At 47.0% G+C, this 26761-nt stretch overlaps 1 protein-coding gene across 4 annotated transcripts in view; it reads left to right on the forward strand.

Annotated features, from left to right (window-relative positions):
- The first annotated feature begins 426 nt into the window (after positions 1–426).
- E2F3 (E2F transcription factor 3) overlaps positions 427–26761 on the forward strand; it is a 66163-nt gene continuing 39828 nt past the window's right edge. For 2 of the 4 annotated variants that reach the window (XM_032462571.1, XM_032462572.1), the window contains exon 1: positions 427–972. In XM_032462571.1, the coding sequence (XP_032318462.1) occupies positions 574–972 (399 nt within the window). In that variant the 5' untranslated portion in view covers positions 427–573. Of the gene's footprint in view, positions 973–2027; positions 2191–26761 lie in introns of those variants that run through there. The other 2 variants (XM_032462573.1, XM_032462574.1) reach the window with 2 other exon arrangements.

Below are 26761 nucleotides of genomic sequence, written 5' to 3' on the forward strand. Positions count from 1 at the left end.
CCTGTCGCCCCGGCAACCATGATGCACGACAGCCAACGAAAACCGGCAAGTCGCGTCCCTGCTCGACGATTGGAACTGAAGTAAGGAGACGGAGGCCCAATGGGCTGTGGGAACGGTCCTCGGCGGGTTGAGGGGCGGGGACATGCAAATATGGTTTGAAAAGGCGGCGGGAAATCTGAGTTTCGCGGGAGGACCTTGGCGCGTAAACCGTATCCCTTCATTCATTGTCAGCAGCAGCTTCCTGGAGCCATTTTTCAGCTGCCGGCCGCAGCACCCGGGCTGCCGCCGCCGCCTCGCAATCCATTGCATCGGCCGCCCCCGACGCCTCCATCCCCCCTCGGGGCCCGATATCCGTGCGGCCGGGACCCTCCTCTCTCCAGAGCCCCGATTATTTTTGGCCCCCGGGGCCCGTGCGGTGCGGAAAAATAAAAAGAAAAGAGAGAGAAGGGGCTCGGAAGCGCCGGGCGGGGAGGAGAGAAGGAGGAGAGACTTGGAAACTCCGACTGCAAATAATAAAGAAATTGAAAACAATACGTTAATATACCATAGCAATAAAAAGAGCAGGAGCGAGAGATGAGAAAGGGGATCCAGCCCGCCCTGGAGCAGTACCTGGTGACCGCCGGGGGTGGGGAGGGGGCGGCTGTCGTCGCCGCCGCCGCTGCAGCCTCCATGGACAAAAGGGCACTGCTAGCCAGCCCCGGCTTCCCCGCCGCCGCCGCCGCCGCTGCTGCCGCCGCCCCGAGCGCGTACATCCAGATCCTCACCACGAACACTTCCACCACCTCCTGTTCCTCCTCCCTCCAAAGCGGCTCCGTCGCCGCCGGCCCCCTCCTCCCCAGTGCCCCCGGCGTGGAGCAGACCGCCGGCAGCCTCCTCTACACCACGCCGCACGGACCCTCCAGCAGAGCCGGGCTGCTGCAGCAGCCACCAGCGCTGGGACGCGGCGGCGGCGGCGGCGGCGGCGGCCCTCCGGTAATGCCCTCCCGTTCCCACCGTCCCCAGCCCGGGCGGGAGGTGGGCTCGCACCGCGCGGGGTGGTGGGCGAGCTGCGGGCCGCCCTGGGAGAGCGCGGGGCCGTGCGTCGTGGGCCTCGGCGGCTGCCCCTGCAACGAGGGTTTATTGTTAGACTTATGTGCCTTCCCCCCAGCGCCCTGAGGTCGGGGGGCTCCGCCAGGCGCGCGGGGCAGCGGGGATCGCCTTGGCGCGAACCACATCAAACACTCCTAAACTTTTAGCGGTCCCCCCTTCTTTTCCTGCACTTTTCCCTACCCCCACTCTCCCCTCCCCTCCAACTCGAAGCTTCCTCTTTCTCGGGCGTAGGAAGGGGTCACGCCCCGGATGGAGAAGGGGGTTGGGGGAGGGAGTAGTGAACTGGGGAGTGGGGGACTCTGGGGGAGTGGAAACCGGGGGTCCCTTGGGGTGATGGCTCCCCCGCCGGCCTCGGAGGCCAGTTGGCAGCCGGGGGTCCCCGAGGCGTGCTCGGAGAGCAGGGACTCTGCCAGGCTGCGCTTGACACATTTTGGGATCGGGAACTCCCGGCAACAAAGGGGCTGGGGGAAGCGGAGGGGGGCGTTGGGGGGCGGGAAGGTGGAGCTGGAAGCTGGGTGCGGGCTGGGGCGTGGGCTGTCTGAGGGCTAGGGGCTAGCAGGCTGGCGCCCGGGCCTGGGCGCATCCCGGCGGTGGCAGCGGCGGCGCCCGCGTGGCCCGAGCGCCCGGGCCTTCCTCGCCGGGCCCCGGGCCTGCCCTTGACCCGCCTCTCCCCTTGCCCCTTCCTTCCCCGCCCTGTCCCCCTCTCCGCCCCCCAGCGACGGAGGGCGGGGGCAGCCGTGTTCCCGTCCCGCCGCCTGGGTCTGTCCCTCTCCCCGGGACCCGCCGGTGACGTTTCGCACACGTGCGCGGAGGACGCGCCTGTGACTGGGGAGGAGGCGGCGGCGGGAGGGGGCGCTGGAGGGGGAGAGGGGGCACCCACTTCCTCCTGCTCGCCGGCTCCCTGGCCTGGGACGGTCCCGGCGCCCTCGCACCCGCCCCCGGCACGGCCACCCTCCCTCTCCTCTCCCCAACCCCCCCCCACGGGCGCCCGCCCTCGCCCGGCGCAGCCGGTCCGTTCGGCCCTCCGGGCCCCCTCTCCAGCCGGCCTCCCCACCTCCCCCCGGAGCCAGGCGGGTTTCGGAAATGCCCTTACAGCAGCAGGTTAGTGACCGGGACGGCTCGGGGGCCACTGCCGCCGCGGGGGCACCGGATTCTGTTGGGGGCTGAAGCCGTGAGGGTAGGCGGTTGAGCGGGGTTTTGGAGTGGGAACGGGGGGTTGGGTGCTCGAGGGAAATGAGTAAGCAAGAAAAATCTAACTAAGTAAATGCCCCGGCCTCCGGTTCTAGGAACCCCGGGGCAGGAGTGGCCGGCCCAGGGGGTGGGTATGGTGTTTATGTGTATTTTTTCCTAGGGGGCCGATGGATGGGCGATTGAAAACCGGAGGGGGGCTTCTCGCCAATGGCCGAGTTGAGCTCTGTTTTCTGTCTTCCTTCCCTTGTGCTGGAGGGGGAGGGGGCGGGTCAGAGGGTAGGGCGTCCGTAGGATTCCCAGGCCACCCGCCATCCCCTCCTTTTGTCCCTGTAATTTATAAAGCGCCTTTGAGAGATGATTTAGGTCAGTATGCGGCTTCTCTTTTTGTTGATACTAGAAAGAAGTGTGGCCCGGAGGTCTTCCCCCTTTCTCCTTTTCTCTCCCTCGTTCCCTTCCTCCATGCCTCCTGTCTTCACCCTCGTGGTGAGGTTTGGCCCCCACGAGGCTAGAAACGAACCAGACCCAGTTAGGTACATGGTGGTTTGTTGATAATACCAGTCGTTGACCTCACCTTGTCTCGGCTCCAGATGGGCTTAATTTTTGGAGAAGCAAGATTTTGCCGAGGTCTTTAAGAGAGTCAGCACCTAGACACCACTTTGGGGAATGAGATGGGTTTTGGAATAATGGAAAAAAAATATATCCTTACTCTTCCCAATTTCACCTCGAGTTGGATCTTAACTGCTTTTCAGCCCCAGAGATACTTGCTGGGGATGTGTGATAGATACCGTCTCAGTCAAAGCAGCTCATCGTGTTTTAGTGACTAGGGTCTGCCAGCAGGGGGGAGGTACAGTAACTGCTCACACATACAGTATCCAGTGAGCTGCGTTCTAGCCATGAGAATGTTCCGCGCTTTCATTAGCATTAAATACTGTTACTCACTTGACCTAAACATACTTGGATGTATTTTCAGTATATTTGCCCCCTACACAGTTCTGTTACTATTTCATAAACCTGATCTGGAACAAACAGCTATTGAGATACTTCTTGGATTGGATTCAGATTTATGGGGGGAGTAGTTCTGATAATGGGAAATTGTGAGACCACCAGATTGCCTTTTTTTTTTTTTTAAGTTTTCACCCACTTGTTGGGCCAGGTTTCCAAAACTGTCTAGCCAAACTTATATGTAGATCATTGTATTTAAAGTATAAAAAAATTACCCTCACCACCGTCCAAACTGTTTCAAAACTTTATCCTTCTTACTATGAGATGATTATCCCAAAGTTGTGAGCACTGAATATAAAGTTTGGTTTCTGGTTTTTCTTTTTTTTCTTCTTCTTCTTATCAAAATTGTATTAGACTTCTGTTTAAGTCTTGAACTTTTGTCGATATTCTTTCCCTAAGCAGGCAGGACACCACGGGGATAACTAAGTGACTGGCTGAGCAGAGACCACTTAAACACTTTGCAGCCGAGAAGAGGTTGAGAACTCCTGTTCCAGTGGCCAGAGTTGCAGGCCCATGTGGTTATGATTCTATGTTCTGTCTTAAGAACTTAACCAGGAGCAAATTCTCCAACTTTTTTTTTTTTAATGAGACAAAATATATATACGAGTGCTACCTTTCTAGCTGTAACTACCTCTGTCATTTACAAGTCGTTTGATCTTGGGCAAATAATCTCGCAAAACAGATACCTCTTCTGTAAAATAGGGACAATAACAATACTAACTTGAAGGTTCTTTTTAAGGGTTAATATGATAATGCATGTAGAACACTTAGCACAGTGCCAGGCAAAGAGTAGACGCCCAGTAAAATGAATACTCAGAAATGTCATTGTTTTTGTAATTCAGAGAAATGATGTAAGACCACGGGCACACTGCTCCTTTGTTGACATATATGAGGAAAATGGTTAAAAGTTTTCTAAAATGATATGTAATTAACTGTTTATACCTAATTAACTTGAGGTTTTAAATCTATAAACCCTGGCTACCCTAAGAATGGATGAAATGGGGACATGTCGGGACGGCAGGCCCGTATAGAGATGGCGGTGATGAGCTGCCCGAACGTGAGCATGTGCCTTGAGTTGTGACCAGTTTAGATCAACTCATCCTCACTTTTTGCCCTCACTCTTCCCTTGACTCCATGGAGCTGCCATCTCTTGGGGGCATCCTAGGCTCAGGGGCTTTTGTAGAAATGGACTCTTAATTGTCACATCAGAGGCTTGCACTAGATAAATTCAGTGTTACATGCTAAGCTGTCGCACACGGGCTAGAGAAACCATAGTCAGCAGTGCTGTTTTCTGGAACAGAAAAAGCTTCATCATTTTCTGCCTCTTCTGAAAAGAAGCTGAAATTATTTCATTCCACTTCTAGAGAATTTGGGATCTATTAATGCAAGAGACAATGGCCTGTCACAGCTGATTTAATTTAATCCAGTCATAGCAACCCGCTGATTAGACTTCGGAAAAGAACCTGCAATGCTGGAAATTTCTGTCCAAGAATGGAGAAACCATAGGTGCTGTAGCAGAGTCTCTTTTTTTTCCTGTACGAGTATAAAAGAAGAAAAAGACTGAGTTCCTGTGGTTCTGTACTCAATAATCTTGCTTCTGCTGAGATAGATGGTTGGTGCCAAGTTTAAGCTAGGAGAGAATTTTTAGTCACTACATACCCCAAAATGGAAGTTTTAATATAATGCAGTGCCCAGACTCGGGCAGGACAAATCGCTCCACTATAATCAGTACCCAGGGCGCCACTCGAATCATCCTCTGAAACAAAGCGCCCTTAAATGTGGCACCGTGACCTAAGGAACCCAAGCTTGCGAACAGGAGAGGCTTATTTGTTGTTGTTTTTCTAGAAATCGTCACCTTGTATAATAGTTGGAAGAGTAGGTTCTGAGATTGATGTTGTGCTGTGTAAAGCTAACTTGAAAACAGAAAATACTCCTCTAAGCGTAGACATGAATAAGTAACAGCACCTGGAGATTGAAAGGGTGTAGGGAAAAGTGGCTTTTAATCTCATTTCTCATAGGGAAAATGCAGTGGTTTTCTTTTGGCTCTCCTGTCCTTCATTGCCCTCCCCATATAAGTATCAGCCGCACCTTTAACCTCTTTCCAAAGGACTTGGACCCGTTTGGCAAGGCTTCAAATATCCATAGTTAATTTTCTGACTGGTTTCCTAGTTTAACATGACTTACATATATTCCATTTATATGTCCAGTTTACATCCACTTTCCCCGGCTGACCAACTACAATTCCTTTTTAACCACCCACTTTCTACTAACATTTTAAACTAGGAAGAGTGAAAATCAACAATTGCCTGTGATCATCAAATCAAGTCTCTCCTAGGTTCCCACAAAACCACCCTCAGTATTGCAAGGCAAAGAAGGTAGATTGCAATTCTTAGCAGGGTCTCTGTTTCACTTTGGTTTTTAAAGAAAGGAACCGGAATTCTCTGAGGTACTAAGCATGTGGTTTAATGTATACTTTTCATGCTTGTTAGCAGCTTAAAAATAGTGTTTCAGGGACTGTATTTACAATTTGTAAGAAGCATTTCTTTCTACTAATTTTTCATGGGACTAAGAAGGGATGCTAACTGGGAAAGCAGTAAGTGTAGGAAACCACTAGCAGTATCTCCTTCCTCTTACCCTGATCCTCTCTTTGGCTTCAAAGAGTGACTTGGAAAATGTATCTTATGCAAAGAAAAGTTACACAACGGAAAGGGCAAAAAGGCAACAACTGGGATGGAGACAAGGAAATCAGGAGAGTGGGGATGGGGTTAAGACAGAGGAATAATGCATATAACTTTGGCTTCAGTAAGAAGGATATTGGTTTATTTTCTGTTGTCACTTCGAGCACTGCCCCCCACAAAGCAATGCATTTTTAGAACGCAAAGAATGTGGAAGTTACAAGGATGCATTCTCAGTCTCCCCCCAGCCTTAACTGGAGGCCTGTCTTGTTGATGTGGCAGCTGCAATTGTATACAATATCCCTTTGAATGGGAAGAGATAAAGCCCACTGGTTGCCAGATTGTATCACAAAGCCCAGGCACCTTGCTTTGCTAGAGAACCTGGGTGAAAGAGACTGCTGTGTAGCTATGTAAACCAAGGCAGGGGGTTTATGTCTGTGGGAGGTTGACAGCAGTGAGAACTTACAGCTGATGGAATAGGGAGGCGATAAAGAGATAAGAAGAATAAAAACAATTGACTTTAGTCTGCTTTCTATTACTGTAGCCCAGCTGGGGCCATGTCTTGTGTCCAGGTGACATTCTTTACACCTTGACAGTCCCTAAGAACAATATTTTAGTTTAGCATAGGAATACCTGATATTTCTGATGGTCTTTGAATCATAGCATTTGAGAGCTGTAAAGCAACAGAGTCATCATCTGACCCAATCCCCTTCATTTTGCAGGTGAGGAAATTTAAGACCCAATGCAATTAAGTTACGTGCTCAAGGTCACAAGCTAACTACTGGCAAAACCAGAACTGAAATTGGAGGCTTGAATTCTTAGAAGAACCGTCATTCACCAAGACAAAGTCTCCTATGCCCTATATGGGAAAACCGAGACGTATAGAATGCATTTTAGATTGCTTTCAGGAATGGCTACATTTTAAAAAATATACAGAAGTGTCCTTTGAACAGTTGGCTTTGGAGTAACAACAGCTCATTCTCAAAGATACAAAATAAGTGAAGCTCCTTTAGATGTTCAATGAAAGGGAATTTTTTTTAATGGACGGAATGACTGACTCTTATAAAAACATGATAGTAACATTTTTAAAGCTTTATTATTTGCAAAATTTCTGCAGATATGACTTTCCCAGTGCCCAAAAGTGAAACAGAGACTTCACTGAGAATAGAACCTAAAAGGATTTTTGCCACACTCTTCAGGAGAGGGGCACAGGGTGGCTCTGGTATTGGAGGTCTGGTCCTGGGCCAGCCACATCCTAAGTGATTGCTGTGGTTTTTCAGAGGTCCCAGGACCCTTGCCCAGTGACATTAGACTAGGTGCTCTTCCTCCAGGAAGATTTCTGGTTTAACAAAGTGACTGATCAGTTTAACTCTTTCAGAGGAAGTCATCGCCCCCTAAAAGCCAGAACTAATTTCCTTAAAATGTCTTCTTTTACTTGTGGAATTGAGAAAGCTTAAAAATAGAATCACTTCAAGCCCTGAAGCCTTAAAGTGAAACATAATCCAACGTGGCTCTGTCGTTCACCAACTTGTTAGCAGTGGGGATAGATGGCTTGTCTATAGTCCACAAACCAGAAAGGCACCATGCGTAGATACGGTCTTGCAGCCAGTGAGCAACTGTTGGTGAGAGCTATAGTTACCAGTGGCTTCCCCTGGAGGACTTTCTGGTGGATGGAGTCCGTCTTTCAGGGAGCAGAGGACCTGAATGCCCTTGGTTCTCCCAGCCAGCTCATGCCTGGCTACACAGGAGATCCTGTTGGCTCCCCCAGCACACGCTTGACTGCTGAGAAGCGCTTCTTCAAGCCCTAGTTTTCGTGATGCTGAATGCTGTGGCTCTGGACTCTGGGGGTCCCAGGAGGTCCACTCAGAGCCTGTAGATTTCACCCCTCCCTTGCCCTTTTTCTGTGTCTGATTCTTTGAGGTCCTGGAACTATGTAAGCAGGACAGCAGCCCTATGGCCCCTTCCTCTCTGATCCTCTCTGGGTCTGGCAGCCCTTAGGAGAGGCGGAGGCTCACGTGCACCTACCCCACACCCTCCACCCAAAAGGCAAACTGAAGGGCAGCGGGGCAGCGTGGCTTGTGCTCTTATCAGCTGTGTGCCTGGGCAAATCACTCAACCTCTGCGTCTTCATTCCCTCACCTGTAAAATGGGGACATGATAACACCTACCTCAGTGGATCGGGACGATTACATGAGTTCATGTTTGTCATGTACCGAGACCAGAGCCTGGCCCACAGGGAGGATTCGGCAGACACTTGGTGGAACCCTCCTTTCCTTCCACCGCCGTCTCTTGGGCCGGTCCTTGGTGGTTTGTTTTCTGAAGTAGCCCTCATGTTCATGGAAGCCCCATGGCAGCTCTCTAAAAATGGCGGTGATGGGGAGGAGGAGGGACCCATGGGGCGGTTTTCTCCTGACGCGCTCTGTAGGATCTTTGTGCCTCTTTATAAGTTGTCCGTTGACTTGGGAGAAAGAATAGAAAAATAAGCCTCCTACTATAATAGGACTTTCAGTAGTGATAGTGTCATGACTGGAACCTATTTCTGTGATTCTGTGTGTTAGTAAAGTTGGCAGTAGTAACATGAATGGCACTGTGAACATCATCTCACTTCTGTATAGTGGACTCAGGCTGGAGACTGAACAGCAGAGATCGGGGTGTCTGAGGTCTCTGGGCCCTGGCGGAACTGGAGGCCGAGCCAGTGTGGGGGAGGGGGGCTGCCTCTGGGCCTCCCTCCCCCCTTCTTACCTCCTTCTCACTCCTCGTTTTTCGGTGTGTTCTGCCTGTTCTTCCCGCTTCCCCCTTCCCTCTCCCTCTGCCTGGCTGTTAGGAGGATGCCAGAATTGCAGCCTTCATCGGCCGCTTCCGTGACTTATCAGATTAATTACAACCTTTTCCCTAGCGTTTGAGGTGCAGAGAGATCTCGCCTTTCCAGTTCTGCTTCCCATTCTCCCAGCTGGGCTAGTGGCAGGGGGCAGAGTTCAAGGAGGCTCAGCTGCCCCTCTGGTGCGTGTGTCTGCCGGTGGATTCTTTCTCCTCCCACTCTTCTTCCTGCTCTTGCTGCCGTCCTTCCCGCTGGCCCATCAGGGACACCTGCACAGGGCCTGCCCTGACTCCCCAGGGCCTTGGGCCCCTCCCTTCCCTCAAGTCACTGCTTCTTCCCTGGACCACATCTTCACTGACCTACCGGCCATCCTCATTGTCCATGTCCTTGACTTAACTCTTCCTTCAAACCCACAAGCTTCAAGAAACCACTCTGTGGTTTTCTCACCATGTCGTCCTTGCAATGCCTTCTACGTCATGGACTCTCGAATACTCGAGAAGGGGCATTTTCATTGGACACCCACAGTGTGCTTGGCACCCCAGTCTTCCTGTTGGGGATGCGAAAGAAGAATGAGGTGTGATCCGCCCACTCTTGAGTTTACAGTCTGTTTGGGGAGACAGGCTTTAAACATAAGTTGAGTTGCAAGCAAGACTAAACAGGAGTTGGATGGAAAACAAGACTCATCTAGCCCTGGGTTGTACAGTGTTGGCAGGAAGTGCCAACTGGGCCATGAGAATGGGGAGGCCATGGCTCCTGTGGTCACCAGCCTTAGAGCCCATTCAGGTGTAAGTTTGCATCATCTGGGCACTTTTCAAGAAATACCTCCACCCAGACTCATTACAATCTCAGGGTGGGGTCCAGACATGGGTATTTTTGGAAAGTGTCCCAGATCACTTTAACGTAGACTCTCAATTGGAACCGCTGAGCTCGGTGGACAGGGAAGACTAGGGAGGCTCCTCATGGCTGTGGAAAGAAACATCATGAGGCAGAAAGTAGTTAGCATAAGGAGACCAGTTGGACTGGCGTCAGTATGGGGGAATGATAGGACCTAACACTGGATATGTTGGTAAAACTGGTCTAGAATAGAGATTGCCTTCCAACAAGGTCCAGGCAGGGAGTTAACAGTCGGGAGAAGAATGAGGGGTAAGTGGTCTGGGGCTTGGGGGCTGGGCTTGAACAAAGAAGAAATGCCCTATTAGAAGGGGGCCCTGGGACCCTGCCCCTTGTGATCGCTGCCAAGTAGGCCCTGTTTGCTGCCAGATCTTCAACTTTCTTAAAATGCCTGAAATCTACCAGTTTTAGACTATTGGCTCCATTAAAAGGGAAAATGTGTGAGCCAAACAAAATAGGTCTCGAGGCCAGATTTGGTGTAAGGGCTGCCACTCAGCCATCTCTGGTCTCTGGGGATAATAATAGCTAACGTTTATCAAGTGCCCCGTGCACGGGAGGCACTAAACTAAGTGCTTTCTGCACCTTAGCACGTTATCCACACAACCTATGAAGTGGGTATTACTATCGTGCGTGTTCTGCACGGGAAGTGGCAGACAGCGAGGAGTTAAGGGGCTGGCTCGGCTCCACTGATGCGTGAGGCACCTGAAACTGAACCCCAAAGAGCCTGGCTGAGGACTCTCAGCTGGTGCCTGGTCTTTATCCTCGAAGGTCTCTGACATCGTGTCCATTCCTAGGAGGGACCCCAGGCACCTGTCAAACAGAAAGATTCCGATGTCTCTCCAGGCTTACCTGATAATAAGAATTCCTGTAGCACTTGTTCCAGATGCAGATTTCCAGGCTGCACTCTACCCTCAGTCAGAGAAGCAGCCAGAGCTTCTGCAACATTGGGGAAACAGTGCTGCAGGTCGTTGGGCACAAGCAAAGGTTCTTGAAGCAGGAGTGACCAGGCAGTGCAGGAGCTGCCTGCAGACTCAATGGGTGCTGCGTTCATCCCACCTCCTAACTCGGACGTTGGAAAGGGCAGCCCTGCAGACCCTGGAAACCTGTACCAGGTGCACTGGCACCCCGTGCCTGTCCTCGTGCCAGCTTTGGGTTTCCAGGTCATTGCCAAGGCAAACCATCCAAAGACAGGTTTACTCAAAACCCAAAAGAGGTGGAACAAGATGGGGCCCCTGGAGTTGAGAATCTTAAGGGGTCCAAGTGAGCACTGTTGCTGTGTGCCCAGCACCAACACCACTGGGTGCCGGGGCGGCGCGCTGGACACCCTGCCCTTGAGGAGTCTACTTTATCCTATAATAGGAAGGCTTTTCATTCTGTTGGGTCTGGGTCTGCCTGGAACAGGTTACCGAGTGGACAGAAAGCCAGAAATTTCCCTGGGAAGAGAACTCGGGCTACCATTTAGAATATGGATGCGCCAGAGCTGGTGAGTCTGGAAGCAGGAGCAACGGTGATGGTGGGAGAAGGCAAGACAGCAGTGAGGGGCAAACCAAGGGAGAAAAGAAATACAAGACATCGACGCCCAAGACATTTCACTCCTGGGCCTGAAAGAACGGCGCTTTTCCTCCGTCGGGGTTTGCACCATGTGGGGAGGGGGTGGTGAGTTTGGAATGAGCCAGCTGTGAGCGATCCGTGGGCCATCCGGCTTCCTGAAAGGCTAGGACTCAGAACGTGGCTTTGGCACAGAGGTTAGAGAGGAAGGCTTGATGAGCAACAGCCAGCCAAGAACTGGTCTCCCTCTCTTTAAAAAAAAAAAAAAAAAAAAAAAAATGAAAGCAATGCCTCAAAAACCTTTCATCATTTGTACTTCTCTCTCTGTACTATGGAAACGAGACAGATTCATCAGGGTGATTTGGGGGGATCAATACTGATGGGGCTCTCGGAGACGTGCCATCAGATGTTACTTATTACGTGCTCTCCTAGGCCTGGCTCCTTCCCGGCCGCTTTGAGAAAGCCCACGGTTTGCAGAGAGCCAGCTGGAGAGTGCCGAGCATGGGGAAAGGTCACATAATTATGTCTTGAACTAAGGTGGTTCTTTTGACCATTATTTCCTATGCTCTCTGGTTTTCCAGAGTTTAAAGAAGAGCCTTGAATTAATTTTCTTAAGCCTTAGCTTATTAAATTAAAAAAAAAAAGAAAGAGCCACATAAATTCTAAGTACCTTTATCATTGATTTTTAAATATGTAACTTCTGTTTAAGCCTATTTGCAATAATCCTTGAATTAACCAATTTTGCCGCTATATTGGGGAGCAAAACTTGTGATAATCACCCTAATAGTGGAATAAAGTTTCAGCCTTTCCTGTTACTGTTTTCCTTGCTAGCATCTCAGACCCTCTAGTTTTGGGACTGGTCTTAGGACCCGTGGCGTGGTGGTGGGGTACGGAAGGAGTGTAAGACTAAAGGGCTGGCTCCAGAAACATGCTCTGTCACTTACCAGCATGTGACCTGTTACAAATTATATCTATGAGCTGTAGTTACCTAAAATAGTGTTGCTGTCTTCTTCAGTGGTTGGAAGGCTTAAATGAGATGTGTTGATAGGAAAGGTACTGTGTGGTCCTAACTTAGTGTGTGCTCCCCAACCACCCCTCATGGTAGGAGCTCTTGAATGTTGGTTGAACCTGAACTCAGCATTTTTACCCACTTGAGGGAAAACAAACCAGGGGACAAACACTTCCTGAATATCCACCCCGAGCTGACTGCGGTTCCCAGGATGCTGGGTGTTTCAGTGACTAAGATGCTGTCCCTGCCCTCAGGAGAGAGGGGAGACGAAACACGTCTTTTAGCGACTAAGATAAAAGACAGCGAAGGCTGGAAGAGAGTATCAGTGAAGTGTCTCAGGCATCCAGCCTTGTGGAGGGGAGGAGAGAGAAAGCTTTTGGAAATTCGAAACTGGAGCAGGGTTTCGGGACTGTTGACATTTTAGCCAGAGAATTCTGTGGTGGGGAGGCTATCCTGTGCGTTGTGGGAGGCTGAGCAGCAACGTGGTCCCCACTCTCTAGATGCCAGTGACATGCTCCTTGCCCCCTGGCGTGATAATCAAAATTGTCTCTGGACAGTGTCAGCCTCCCCCCACCTCTGCCTCCCTGTTGATGAACTACTGAGCTAGCCCTTTAACTTTGGGGTGCCCAGCCCTCTCGTGGAACCCCAGCGCTGGGAAGCATGGTCCTGCTCTTGAGAGATGATACAGAGAAAGCATGTTCTGTGTGGCCCCCGAAACCCTGCCTGTTTTATGATCAGCCTACTATGAATGGGCCACTGGGAGTCTCTGTAACTTGGAGAAGGAAGGATCAAAGTCTGCCGTTGGGAGAACACCAAAGAAATTTTCCATCTATCATTGCTCAACTGGGGAATTAAGAGAGACCTTCTGCTTGAGACCAACTTCACCACGCATAATGATCTGGGCACGTCACTTCCTTTCAAACCTATTTCCTTGCCCGTGAAATAAGGAGAATCATAGATGGTTGTGAAATGCTGTCACGTGTGTCAAGTGCTGGGTCCTGCGCCGGCCACGCACCAGACTCTCCTGAGGGTTTGAGGTCGTCATCTGTGTGCTGTCTGCTGCTGCTGTTGCCATTGCCGTGACCAAGGTGAGCTTCCCTTTCAGGGCAGTTTGGCTGTTAGAGACCATCACCTTGGTTGCTGGTTTTTCTGCAGCCACCTCCCTCGCTCGTCCATCCCCATGCTGGCCTCACTTTCCCCCACGGAGCATACTGATTCATTTGACCTCCTTAGCAGGTGTGTAGGGAGCATCTCGTGTACTCCAGCCCCTGTTCTCAGTGCACACCGACGAAATCCCCTGCCTTTCTGTGGCTTGGATCATGGTTGATAAAGATTTTGCTACGTAATAAATACTCTGTTCCTCTCTTTGATGGATTCTGTTCTGGCTTTTTGTTGTTGTTTCATCAACAGTGGTTTTTAAATGTATGGACCCAGACTAGCAGCAGCACTTGGGAGCTTGTTAGAAATGCAAATTTTGGAGTCATACCAAGAGCTACTGAGTCAGAAGCTCTGGGTGTGGCTGGCAGCGTGGGGTTTGATAGGCCCCCCAGGAAAAGATACCTCTCAACCAGAAGGCACGAGGGGAAGCCAAGCCGTGGCCGGGCTGCCGTGCTCTGCGGCGGCGTCAAAGGGGGTGTCGCTCATAGAGTGCAGTCCCAGCAAGGCCAGAGCTTACAAAAGACGGTCTCGGGCGCATCCAGACTGGCAGCCTCCTTTGATCTCTCCCTGGGCCTGGCGTCCCTCCTCCGAATGGGAGGACGCTGGGAGGGTCCTGCGAGCCGCAGCACAGAGCTCAGGAGCAGACGTTCTTAGCCTTCTTTGGGCTTTTCAGCATCCAGTGAACAGGGAGGCTGCTTCCCTCCCTTTTCTCTAGAGACTTTTGCCTTGTTTGTTTGACAGTTAATATTCCTTCCTTTAATTCCTTCTCTTTTAATCGGCCTCTTGTCTAGCACCAGTAAAAATCCTCGTATCTGTAACCAACTTGCCAGCCAGATGTACATGGCTTCTCTGGAAATGAAATGGTTGCTCTCCTTACATGGCTGGTAATTTGGGTATTTAAAGATATCATGAGGAGTAAATGAAATGAGAAACCATGGGACAGCATCCAGCCTGGAGCTGGGCACAGAGTGTCCAGCCACTTGATAAATTCCCACCCATATCCCCAACTCATTATGAAAACCAATAAAAGCATTAAATAAATACCATAGTTCTTCATGTGCAAAGCTTTCGACTACACAGTTTGAATGGGTCTGATTAACCCATTGATTAACCATCATATAAATTATAACCAGAATCATGGAGTTAGAAGTTTTGATCAGTTAAAACTTTCATTAAATATATGTAATTAAATAAGTTTAACTTATACTCTCAAAAAAAAAAAAATAGATGTTACCTGATTTTTTCCCATGAAGACGGATTTAAAAAAAAAAAAAGAAGCCCTAATTAGACTGGCAGAAATTCTCTGTTCTGCATGAGCCCAAACCTGGGTCTGCTTGTAAGTAAGCTGTCAATTTAGGAGCCATCTTCAGTTTACAAACGCTAATTAATTACAATTACATTGATTATGTTAAAAGGAGTGTTTGGAATGGATTGATTCTTTTAATAAAATGCTGTATCTTGAAAATGCACATGGAAGGTCATAAGGCTTTATTACAGCGCAGGTTTGTCCCGTTGGTTCTCTTCTAAAAATGTCTCTCTGGCTGTCGGTGGGCATCTCCGCCCACTTTCCATCCACCTTCAGCCAAAACAACTTCTGGTTACAGTGACGGTTCTAAGTGTGCCATTTGTGGTCGATTCTATTATAGAGGTCGGGAAGTGAGGCGAGCAGCACTCATTTCTCGCTTCCTGCCTTGCTCAAGAGTGAGGGTCAGCTTTTCTAAGCCCTTGACTTTCAATGTTTGCTGCTCTATGTGGTACTGGTGGCTGGGGTGTGGCCCTTACCTGCCGCCACCTCTGAAGGTCTGGCATGACTCAGCTCCTGCCACCCTTTCCAAAACCAGGTCTGGGGACCAGGGCGTAGGCTGGCCCTCTGCCTTGCAGAGTAACAGAGTTAGAATAGAGCCATGTCATCTACAGAGTTGAGTTTTATAAATATTTTTCAGGTGGCTCCAAACATATATCATCATATTTGACAGGGACAAGTTGCCAAGAATTGGGCTCTCATGAGTCTTGCTTTCCCTTTGCTGCAATGTAAGAATAATGTGATTAAACTGGCCAGTTTGTCAGTGGCCCATTTTCGGCAAGGTAGGTCTCCTGCTCTTTTTGCACCTTAGAGGAGAGATCGCAATAGGACTAGATGTAGGTCCCAACTTTGCAGGATGAGGGACTCAGATTTATTGCTCTGGGGGATGACTGTGTAAATCGCATGATAAACTAGAGTGCACACTTATTAATTTACCCTGAGAAATATAGCTGCCAAGTGGATAGTTGCAGAAATTGGAATTGCCTTGGGTTCCCCATCAAAAGATTATTAGCTGAGTCAGAATAAAGGAGTTGAATCATCCTATTCATATCTTCCAGCTTCCTCTGAGGAGCTTACCTGCAGAGACGGGAGTCCTGCTGGCTGTTTCAGGAACGTGATGGACACTGTCATTTACTCGGGTGTCCAGTGATGACTGTTACGAAACACTGTCTTGGTTGCCTTTTTTTTTTTTTAAGTACATGTCTGATATTTAAAGAAATCAAAGGTGGTATAAGTCAACGGAGTAAAATCTGAAACACCCTCTCCACTCCCTCCCAGTCCTGCTTCACTTTCCAGAGGTAACCACGACAGCTTGGTTTTTCCCTTTCATACCCATTTTCAAATATATATTTTATATAAAGCTGCAAATTGTGGCTTGCGTTTGTACTTAGCAAAGTATTAGACATATTTCCTTATTGATGTTCATCATTCCTTGGAATCGTTGCACTATCACCCATTATATGGAAATGCCAGAATGTAGTTAACACTTCCCGTTTGATTATTTCTAATTTTATAAGCACTGCTACATTGAATCTCCTCATACATATGTTTTTGTGCACGTGTATATTTCTGAAAGCTAGATTTTTTTTAAATTTTTTATTGAAGTATAGTTGATTTACTATATATTAGTTTTGGGTATACAATATAATGACTCAGAATTTTTAAAGATTATATTCCATTGAAAGTTATTATGTGGGCTAGATTTTCTATACATATATTGAATTTCCATCACAGGGCACATATCATAAAATGCTGGATGGATAAGGCTAAATTGTACCCCCAAAAGGCTGAACCAGTTCTTCCTCTCACCAGTGTAGAGTGTGCCTGTTTGCTCATACTTTCCCCAATACTGGATGACATCAGTCTTTCTGAAGTTTTGCTGGTGATGGTTTTGCTAGTGATGCTAGATATCATCTCTTGATTTTTATTTTGTGTTTCCTTAATTATGCTACTATTATTACTGTTGCTGGTTAATATTTGTTGGGTGTTTTATGTGACAAGATCGTTTTAAGCACTCTACATGAAATTTACTCATGAGTTCAACATCCCTGTGAGTTTGGTATGATTATTGTCCTCATTTTGCCACCGATGAAAGAGAGATGAATTAGTAAATGTAAGCGTCTCTGCTCAATTTGTATTTTTGTGAATTGCCTCTTTGAATCCTCTATCATTTTTGTTTGTAAGGCTATTTATAATTTTCTTATGGATGTATTAGAACTTTTCAGATATTGGCCTTTCTCTGGTTTGTGTGTGTGCCGCCCACATGTGTGTGTAGTAAATTTTTTTTTATCAGTTTGTCATTTTTCTTTTAATATTATCTACAAGATATATTTCTTTGTACAGAAGTTTTGTGCATTTTTCAATATATAAAACTACAGTCTTTATAAGTTTGGTGGCTTGTTTTGGGAGAGATTTTCCTAATCCCCAAATTGTTATAATGTTCTCTATTTTCTTCTCTTGACTTTATAATTTTATTATTTTGATATTTAACCTCTTTGGAAGGGGGTATGTGTGTGTAAAAGATCTGACTTTGTATTTTTTCCAAATGGATAGCCGATTATACCAGTACCATTTATTAAATGGTTCATTCTTTACCCATGAATTTGAGATACTTCTTGTCATATTTGTGTGTGTGTGTGTGTGTGCGTGCACGTATACACACACACTCACACGTGGATCTGTGTTGATCTGCACCTGGACCTTCTACTCTGCTCCATCGGTATCTCTGTCTCTTGCTAAGGAAATAACACACTACTTTAAGCACAGTAGCTTTATAGTATGTTTCGCTGTAAGTAGGGAAAACCCCACCCCATTTCTTCTTATACTTGCTTTTTCCATTAAGGTAACAGTTTTCATTATTACACATTCTTTTTTTTTTGTTTTGTTTTTATACTTTCTTGAAGTTGCACAGACTGGGGTTCTGTCTCCCCTCATCCACCGTCAATTTGGGGTAATAAGAAAGGTAATAATTGCCTGCCTTATTGAACAGTTTCGTGCACAGGGAACGGCAGTGAGCATTCTGCATGTATTGTTTCATCTTAATCAACCCTCCCTCATCTGTAGATGAGGAAAACGAGGCTCAGTGGTTAAGCAGCTTGTCCCAGGCTACACTTCCAGGCGGTGGTAGAACCAGGATTCCAGACCAAGGGATTTCAAACCCCTTATTAACCCAGACACGTGGAGTCTCCTCATGGGATATTTACAGGCCTTTGTCTAGAATGGGTTACTAGATGTCTCCAAGTTCTGCAGGGCAGTCGGTGGCACTTAGCGCTTATTGTGTGAAGAAGACTATCAAGATCTCTCTCAAGGACTCACATGTCAGGGCAACAAGAGTTGAAAAATTCGGCTCTGCCAAGGGCATTTGTTCCAATTTAGGAGGCGTGAAGGTGGGTCCACGGGGTAAAACAGAGGGGAGAGCATCACCTAGCCAATGCTTCTTCTCAGGCCAGACCCTTGTCTAGCCCTCCCTCGGCTCTGAGAGCGGTTGGTCAGGGCGTGGCATGTGCAGAGGTGAGGAGGATGGCCTTGGCGGGCATTCTGGTGGGAGAGGCCATGGACACAATCCTGGGAGTTTCCACCTTTGCAGAGAAAAGGCAACCCATATTGGCTTTCTAGTGGAGAAACAGGTCGGTGGTGATCGTGAGAGGGGCATTTAGACAGGAGCACTTTTCCATCTACCTGCCAGTCTAAGCCTTCCCTTCCCGCTGGTGGTTGCCTCTTGATTCGATTTCTCTCAGGTGCCTTCTGTGGATTTTTACGGGTGAACATCAGGAAAGTAATTTTCTTTGGAGAACTTTGAAACTGCCTCCCAAACAGAAGTGGAGCTGAGCTCCCACCGGGAGCCTTGGGAAAGTAATCCTATTTATTAGTAGTTGTATATTGATTTTGTGTGTAAAATGGACCCAGAGGCCTGTGACAATGAGTCCATTTGAAATTATAATTTAAAATATCTAACCGAATACTGGGCAGAACTCCTACCCCAGAATATAAATGATCAGATGCTTAGTGAATTTCTCCTGTGCAGTAATTAAATTGGCAATTGGTAGGTCAAGTTTTGTTTTCCTATCCTAAATCCTTTAATTTACCTTTTCTTCCACAATCCCTGGTGTAAGGATGTCGGCAGCGCTATTCAATCTGATAAACCTTTCTAAGAATACATAGTTGTGCTTTGTCGTTCATTTGTTTAATCGGCCCACGTTACCTGATCTTGTACTATAAAATAGAAGGCACCTCATCAAATAATTCTTTTTACTGTATGACCACACTGTTAATTTTGTGAAAGCTTGCAAGCTTTGCTTCCAGATGGAAAGGTGAATGTGTGATTATTTTATTATTTCTTTGGCACCTGCTGCCCAACCTTGTTTCTAACGTCTGCGGTTGTGGCTGTACATCCGTTCCATTCCCAGCCTCCCGGTTGCCGGTATCTCTCTGGTCACCACCTAGTGTCGCTCTGGGATTGTGACCACAGGTGGGTCTGCCGGGGCTGTGCTGGCAGTGACCGCGCCAGTGCTGGTACCCTGAGTCTGCCTCCGCTGGCCTGGGCTTTCTCTCACTCCCAGGACTGAAGCTTTAACTCTGCCCATTCTGTTAGCAGTTTTTCTCCACCTTTCCTTTCCAATATACCTTCACTTCTTCCTTCCCATCCCCCCCCCAATACAACTGCCCGGGCATCCTGGCTTTTTCCATTCTTGACAGATGATCTGCCCACTGTAACCGTAGCTCTGCTGTGCTGATATCTGTTGAAATTAGACCTAGAATCTAAATGTGGCTTCATGAAACGACAGGTGAGACATTTTTCTCTTCCAGTAGTCCCTGGTCTACTGATACCCCAAACCACAGCAAAGAACTGTCTATCTGTACCTTCCCCGCAGTGATGTTGGGCGTAAAATGGAGAAATATGTGTCTGAAAGGGATTTAGAATTAAAAGTTCTGTGTAAGGCACTGTGTTTGCTGTTTTTTGCATCTATAACAAAGTAGAGGGATGCTCACCACCACGGGAGGTCACCACGCCCGACTCCGCCTTCCATCCACCGAGCATATTGAACAGACTTCAGCATCACTGTATATTTGATCATGAAATAGGAATCAAGAACCTTCCCTCTGTTTGCTCCTATAGCTACCTCTTACCCCAGTGAGACTTTGTAACCCAAAGATTAAACGTTTCTCTTATGCTTCAGGGAATGGGTTACCTAGTACTTTGTATTTGGTCGTTTTCTTTTAGAAGTTCAATAATTTGGTCTTGAAACTACTCCTGCAAAATAGGTGCATCACAAATACGACTGTCTGTGCTGGAGGCGGGCCGGACTGCGCGGTGGTTTCTCACACTGAACACGAGAGGCTGCGGGGGAAGAGGGCTTGGCCGGGGCCTGGGCCGTGCAGGGGCTTGCTGTGTGGTCAGACTCCTCCGGGCCGCCCGGGGCCTGGCAGGGACTCAGCCTGGACGGGTTGGAGCAGATCTTTCACGTGCAGGCTCCTTTCTTATCTGTCAGGTGTGAGTGCTCTTTATGGTCCCCTTCTACTCAGTCTTCTGTGACTTTGTCCATGAAGCCACTGTGTCCCTTATGTTCTTAGGGGTCTCGGGAGGTTCTGGTGCTCAGGGTAGCTACTTAGGCGCCACCAGGCATTGGGAGTTGCACTGGGACCTTGTGAGGAGGGAAGGGGTGCGTGCGTGCTGCCGCTAACCACACCCCTGCCCTGCCAGACTTGACGTCTCTCACTTCTCCTGTTTTAAAGTCCTAAGGGTTAATTACGATGTTTACTATTTTTATTTGCATTCCTGACAGTGCTCTTTCAAAGTGAGTTGGCCCCAGTTCCTTTTCTTGTCTAAGTGGATCTCAGAATCAGGGTGTGGCTCTTCTGGCCTTTGAGATGGGCGCAGCTCCAGGGCACCGGACCTAGGTGAATGTTACCACCACCCAGAAATCACTGAGTCTGTGAGTCTGTTTCTGTTTTGTAAATAAGTTCATTTGTGTCGCTTTTTTAGATGCCAGATTCCATCTGACTGACTTTGCTGTACACCAGAAAATAATATAACATTGTAAATCAATGTGTATAAAAAAAAAATCAGTGTGTTTAAAAAAAAAAAAAAGGAAGACATCACTGAATATCATTGCCTGCCTGTTGCCAGGACTTTGGTCCCTACCCTTCAATGACTCACTGAACTGCCTTTAAGTTCTTGCAAGGGATTCTGAGAAATATGGGAAAATGTTATTTCCGGGTTAAAGATGAGGATACGGAATGAAGGTCAGAGACATTTAGTGACTTTTCCCCCCAAGATGAGAGGGGTGGTTAAGGCATTAGACTTTGCAGTTACTGCGGTTTCAAATTTCGTGAGCTGTGGGAGCTCAGACAAGTGATTTCACTTTTCTAGACCTCAGTTTACCCCTCCATAACATGGGACAATTAATGACTGGCCTCTCAGGGTTGATGGAGAGCGTGAGTGAGAAAGCGTGTCTGGAACGTAGAAAGGGATCAGAAGGTTAGCTCTTACTATATATGGAGAGCATGTGGGAGAGACGGGACTGAAACCAGGTCTCTGGTCTAAATCTTGTATTAGCACACAACTTCCTGCGTATAAAGAGAATCATCTTTAGATACGTAGACTTGTGTCCTTTAATTTTACTGTAAATGTATTTAGGACAGTTTTGATCAACGTGGATTTGGTGCAAATTTTATTGTAGTTCTTTTTTTTCTCCTCTCTGCTGTTATTCTAAGCTGCCCTGCAAGGATATTTTTAAAAATTGCTGGGAACTCGGGACTGTGTAATCACCAGGGGAGAGCCAAGACCCTCAAGGTTCTCCTAGGCCAGTGGTTCTCAACTGGAGACAGGTCCGCCCTCCTGAGGATGAATATTTGGCAACGTCAGGAGACATTTCTGGTTGTCATAACTGGGGGTGGAGGGGGAGGGTGCTGCTGGCATCTAATGGGTGGAAGTCAGGGATGTTGGTGAGTCCAGCAAAGAACTGTCAGGCCCAAAATGTCCGTAGTTGCGAGGTTTAGAAGCCGTGCTCGAGGTAATCCCCATTCCTACTGCAGGCAAACTGCCTCCCCTTGTAATAAAGTCACATACGTCTTTTCAAACAAGGCGGACTCATTTTCTACAGTATGTTGGTTTTCCATATGAAAAAGATTCAAAGTGCTGAAAATCTAGCACCACTTCTCAAACTCTAAGGGGAGGAGGAGGCTGGAGAGAAAATTGTTTAGATCTTCCTCAAGGTATGTAAAGCTTTCAAATCCATTCAGATACTTTCTCAAAAATTTTCTTTTTTGTAGGTTTTTTCCCCCAGTATCACATAACTTACACTGATGTTTTAGTTTTTGTAAGCACTAAGTCAACAGGGGCAAGCTATACAAATAAAATGTGTTCTTAGTACATTTTAATTGTTCTTTTTTTGTACAAACAATTTATGGCTTCTTGTTCCTACACATTGATTTCTAGGGGAATTTTAACATTTTGTTTTTAAACTATTTTATTTCTTTCAAACTGATCTACCCTAATTGTTAGAATGAACCATCAGTCTTAAAATGAATCCTGTCTGTTAGAATGGCAGCTTGTTCTAACTAGTCATGCTTCGAGCATTCTGCTGTGGTCTATTAAAGTTAAAACAAAAAGTTTATACTTTAAGCAGAAATTTTACTTTTAGATACTAATTTTGCTAATTTTCCAGTCTGGAATATTGACAGGTGCCATATAAAATAAAAGATGCCAAGTTCAATTTGAATTTCAGATAAACAACAAATACTTTCAGTATAAGTAATGTCCCATGCAATATTTAGGATACATTTATAATAAAAAAAATTATTTGCAGTTTGTCTGAAATTATCATTCAACTGAGTGTTCTGCATTTTTATTTGCTAAATCTGGCAACCCTAATGATAGAACTCGGTATTGAAAAATACCAGGAAATACCACTCATGTCTGGCATCTCCCTGCATAACTTCTTCTTGGATATTGTACTTTATGAAACTGTTAAATAATAAATCTCAGACAATAATTTACCAAAAAGATGGAAATTTTCTGAAGGCAATTTAGCAAATTTGTTCTGCAATCACATTCATTGGTCTTTAAGGGGAGCTTGAGTAAACTGGAAGAAATCTCTTACCTGATGTTCACAGAAGTACCACGTATCTGATCTAAAAACTCAGTTTCAGAGGTGAAACCTGGATGGGAGAGAGAAACCTTTCTATGGTTTGGCTTCCAGGGATTACCCAGAACTTAAATGGGGTGATTATACAACAACTGAACTCATTCTGCTATTCGTAAGTAGTAGAATTCCTAAGCTGAAGGAAACAAATGGAACAGGTTGATTGTAAAAGACTTAGATTGGCTTTGGAAAATAGCAACAAAGCCCAATCAAAATTCTCATTTAAAATACAAAATTTGCGAGAGTCCTCTGCAAGTGAGTCTTCTTTAACGCTCCTCTCCGTATTGCCTGACGTCCACACTTACCTTTTGGGAAGAAAGTGATTGTCTTGGATGCCAGCCTCTTTACATCTCTGTGGCCTCAAAGTGGGTCCATCACAGAATCTTGCTGCCTTGCTGAATGATGTTTTTGCCTCTGGAGGAAGAACCACTGTGTCTGCTGTCATCAACTAACTGCACTTCCCTCTGGTCCCACATCGTAACCCCATGGCCCACCTCTGATGGCATTAGTGTCCTTCGCGCTCAGATGCCCCTCCACCCTGACGCCATCTTGCTTCAGGTGCTTGCAGTACTGCTTTTTGCTTTCTCTGGGAACTTCTCTAGTGCCAGGGCTACACGCACTGCAGCCTGCGAGTCACGGGAGCTAATTTTCCTAGAGGCAACCCTCCACCCTTGGGGAAAGGAAGGAAGTCAGGGGGTAAATGTCCCTCCCCCCCAGAACAATTTTAGGGGGCATTCTAGATGCTTCTTGGGAGATCTCAACAGAATTCAGCCCGTGTCGTGCATGGCCATGACCTGGTTCACACACCCTTAAATAATGCACCTGCCTCTTGCTCCCCACTTCCTCTTCCTGCTCCCTGGGATCGCTTTCAGATAAACTACCTGCGCCCAAGTCCTCGTCTTGGTCTTTGTTTTTGGAAATACCTAAATGTAGACACCTGTGGTATCAGTTTGCTAGGGCTGCCGTAACAAAATACCACTGACCAGAAATGTGTTTTTCATTTCCTTCCATTATGAATGCAGGCAATAGACCCCCATACTGCTGGCAGTACCTGTGACTTCGTCACCTACACCAATCACGGATATTTTCATATCACATTGCACTTGTTGCCAGATGTCTTGAAATCCTGTGTATGCTCATCACAATTCAAAATTACAGTAATTTTTTGATCTCCTACTGGATCTTCTTACTGAATGCATTAATAAAGCATATAGATTACTATATCATAAAGTTTAATTTTTGAATAGCTATATTTCAATACAGATGTTTCTTTTGTTATCCTATGTATTTCATTTTAGGTCCATAAAAACAGTAGTCTGAGAAGGGGTTCACAGGCTCCTGCAGAAGGCCAAAGGGGCCCATGACACAAAAGAGGTTAAGAGCCTTAGAGGAATTATGTGAAAAAGAGAGGTCCTGTTACCTTGTCTTAAATTATGGTAGTTAATAACTCCTATCAAAAATGATCCCATCCTCTGTTCTGGGCTTACTGACTCATCTATTTTTTCCTCTCCTCTCGGGAATCTTTTGTAAATTTCGAGATGGACTTTTTGTGAATGATTCTTTTCTTCATAGTTTGACTGGAAGAGGTGCTCACCTTGTCAGGACTGTAAGAGGATATTGCAAGCTTTGATGATTGAGCAGAAAAATCTGAGGACAGCTGGTCAAAACAAGCTTGTCCTGCCTTGTGGGAGGGTCAGAGCTCTCCAAATGATCTTTTGGTTTAAGACCTTAATTAAAAACAGCCTGTAAATTCATTTGTGGCAAGATTTATTACCATGAGCAAATCCCTGTTGTGGTCGAAAGAAAGGAGGGTTCTAGTGGGGGTCAGGAGGCTTGAATTCTGGTGAATTTGGCACAAGGGAGCTAAGAAAACCCCAGACTGGTTACTTAAAGTTTGTGATTCATATAATTAAGGGGTGGGTTGGTCAGTAGGATCTAAGGAGTCTCTGAATCTGAAGACATTATGACTTGTGGCATAATTAGATACCGTTTAAACTGTGATACCGAAGTGTCAGAAAAAAAATTTGCAAGTTCTACATCTCAGTTTCGTTTCTCATGGGAGAAGCCACGTAGATCTGAGACCCACTAAAAGCGTCTCAATGCATCAGTGGATTTTTCAGTATTACCTAAAGTGTTCTGCTTGTTCTTTTCCTAGAAAGTATACAGAGAAACGCAGGTTTCTTCCAAAGCGCCTTTCTAAGTTTAACTGTCGTACCTGGGAGCGTCACTTCTTTGTTTCGTTTAGGATAAGAAGGGGGCCAGGTAGCTGCATATGCCTTCCCTGCCCGGCCGCCCGTTCACTGCCGCAAACTTTGTCGTGTTTGTGGGCATCCTTGGAGTGAGCAAGCACCGGGGGCCCACGACGGGCAGCCCTGGGCAGGGCCACCGGCTTCTCCCCACGCTCAGCAAAGGCGCAGCACCTGCGCGGAGCGGGGCGGGGAGTCTGCCCAGGGGCCGGCTCCCGGCGTGCGCGATGCAGGAGGGCCCGCGAGTAAGGCGCCGGAGCCCCGTGCAGCGCTGGCGTCCTGGCGCGGGTGGCTGGGCGTGGGTGAGGTCCTGCTGGCTCCTTTCAGAACATTTCATGGAAGACCTCGAGACGTAGGTTGGTTATAACTTGCCCAAAGCCATGGGAAAAAGTAAGTCAACCCCGAATATAGGTGATTATTGATTGCCTGGCATTTTGATTTGATCGCGAGACCAGACCCTTTGAGCGTAGGGAAAATTTTAAGTGCAAGGAGTCAGTTTGTTCACCTAAAGAGAGGGAACAGGGGAACTCTACTCAGATTCACTGAACTGCCGAACACCGTCATTAAAGGGATACCAGAGGTAAGAAGACCGGGATCCTTTCGTTATCATACAACAATGGTGATAATAATAGCAGTTGTTACCACGACGCTTTCCCCGCTTTCTTGTTCCTCTCAACCTCCCCCGGGGAAAAGAGAACTTCACCAAAACTAAGATCCTAGACTAAAGAATTGTCTTTGTGAAAAAGGAATGTTGGAGCTTTCTGTTAGAACATTCACAGTAGAATGGAGATTCTAGATTTTCTTCCCTTCTCTCTCTACTTCAGCAGCTTTCTCTCATTAGCGGCCCTTTTCCCCTCCTCCCTTAAACCAAAGTACCAGGCAAGAGGAGGAAAAGCCTAAAGGCCAAGAGTACACAGTGCCTGTAATTCAAGCCCTTGAATTCCAGTAAAGTTCTAATACAGACTTCTATGAAAATGTAACAATTAAGTCCATTTAGGGAGCAGGAAAATCTTTCATACCTTTTAAAACATCAAAAATCGATATTCCCAGGTGGGATGTACTATGGAGAAAAATTAAGTCTCTTGGTTGCATGTCGCTTATATGGAAAGTAAAACATCGGTCATTGCCAACTACAGGTGACTGGTAATGTTGGATGGAATTCATCAGCTTTTGAAATGGCATCAATTTAAAAGGAACAGTTTTTGTCTCTAGGGCAAGACTGTTCTTATTCTGGCTTCCAATGCCCTCAGTCTATCGGAAAAGTATAAAAATTGGCTGATGCAAATCCAATTTGGAAATAGAACTAAGGGGCGTTGTAATCTGCAGAAAACATTAGATAATTCTCAAAACTTTTGTTCTGTAGTGCACATATCGTTTTACTCAGGTTGGGCAAAAGTTGGTAAAACGCATTTCAGAACTCTGTTTTCGTTTAATTGAGGGGAGTAGAGAGCAAATGACTTGGAGAAGCATCTAATACCCAAAGAAAGAAAGTGGACACTTTGAATTCTGAGAGGGCGTGAACAGAAAAAGCCAAAGCTGCTTAGTTTCATAACCAGCCCCTGTCAAAGGGACTTGAGAAATTCTCTGCTCAGTCCTTTGGCTTTGCTGATTAGGAAACCGAGTCTGAGAGAAATCCCTTGCCCCGGGGTCAGAGAGAGTCAGCGGGAAAGCTGTCTTCATCGTTACC

This window comes from Camelus ferus, chromosome 20 (assembly GCF_009834535.1).
Source record: "Camelus ferus isolate YT-003-E chromosome 20, BCGSAC_Cfer_1.0, whole genome shotgun sequence".
Lineage (NCBI taxonomy): Eukaryota > Metazoa > Chordata > Mammalia > Artiodactyla > Camelidae > Camelus > Camelus ferus.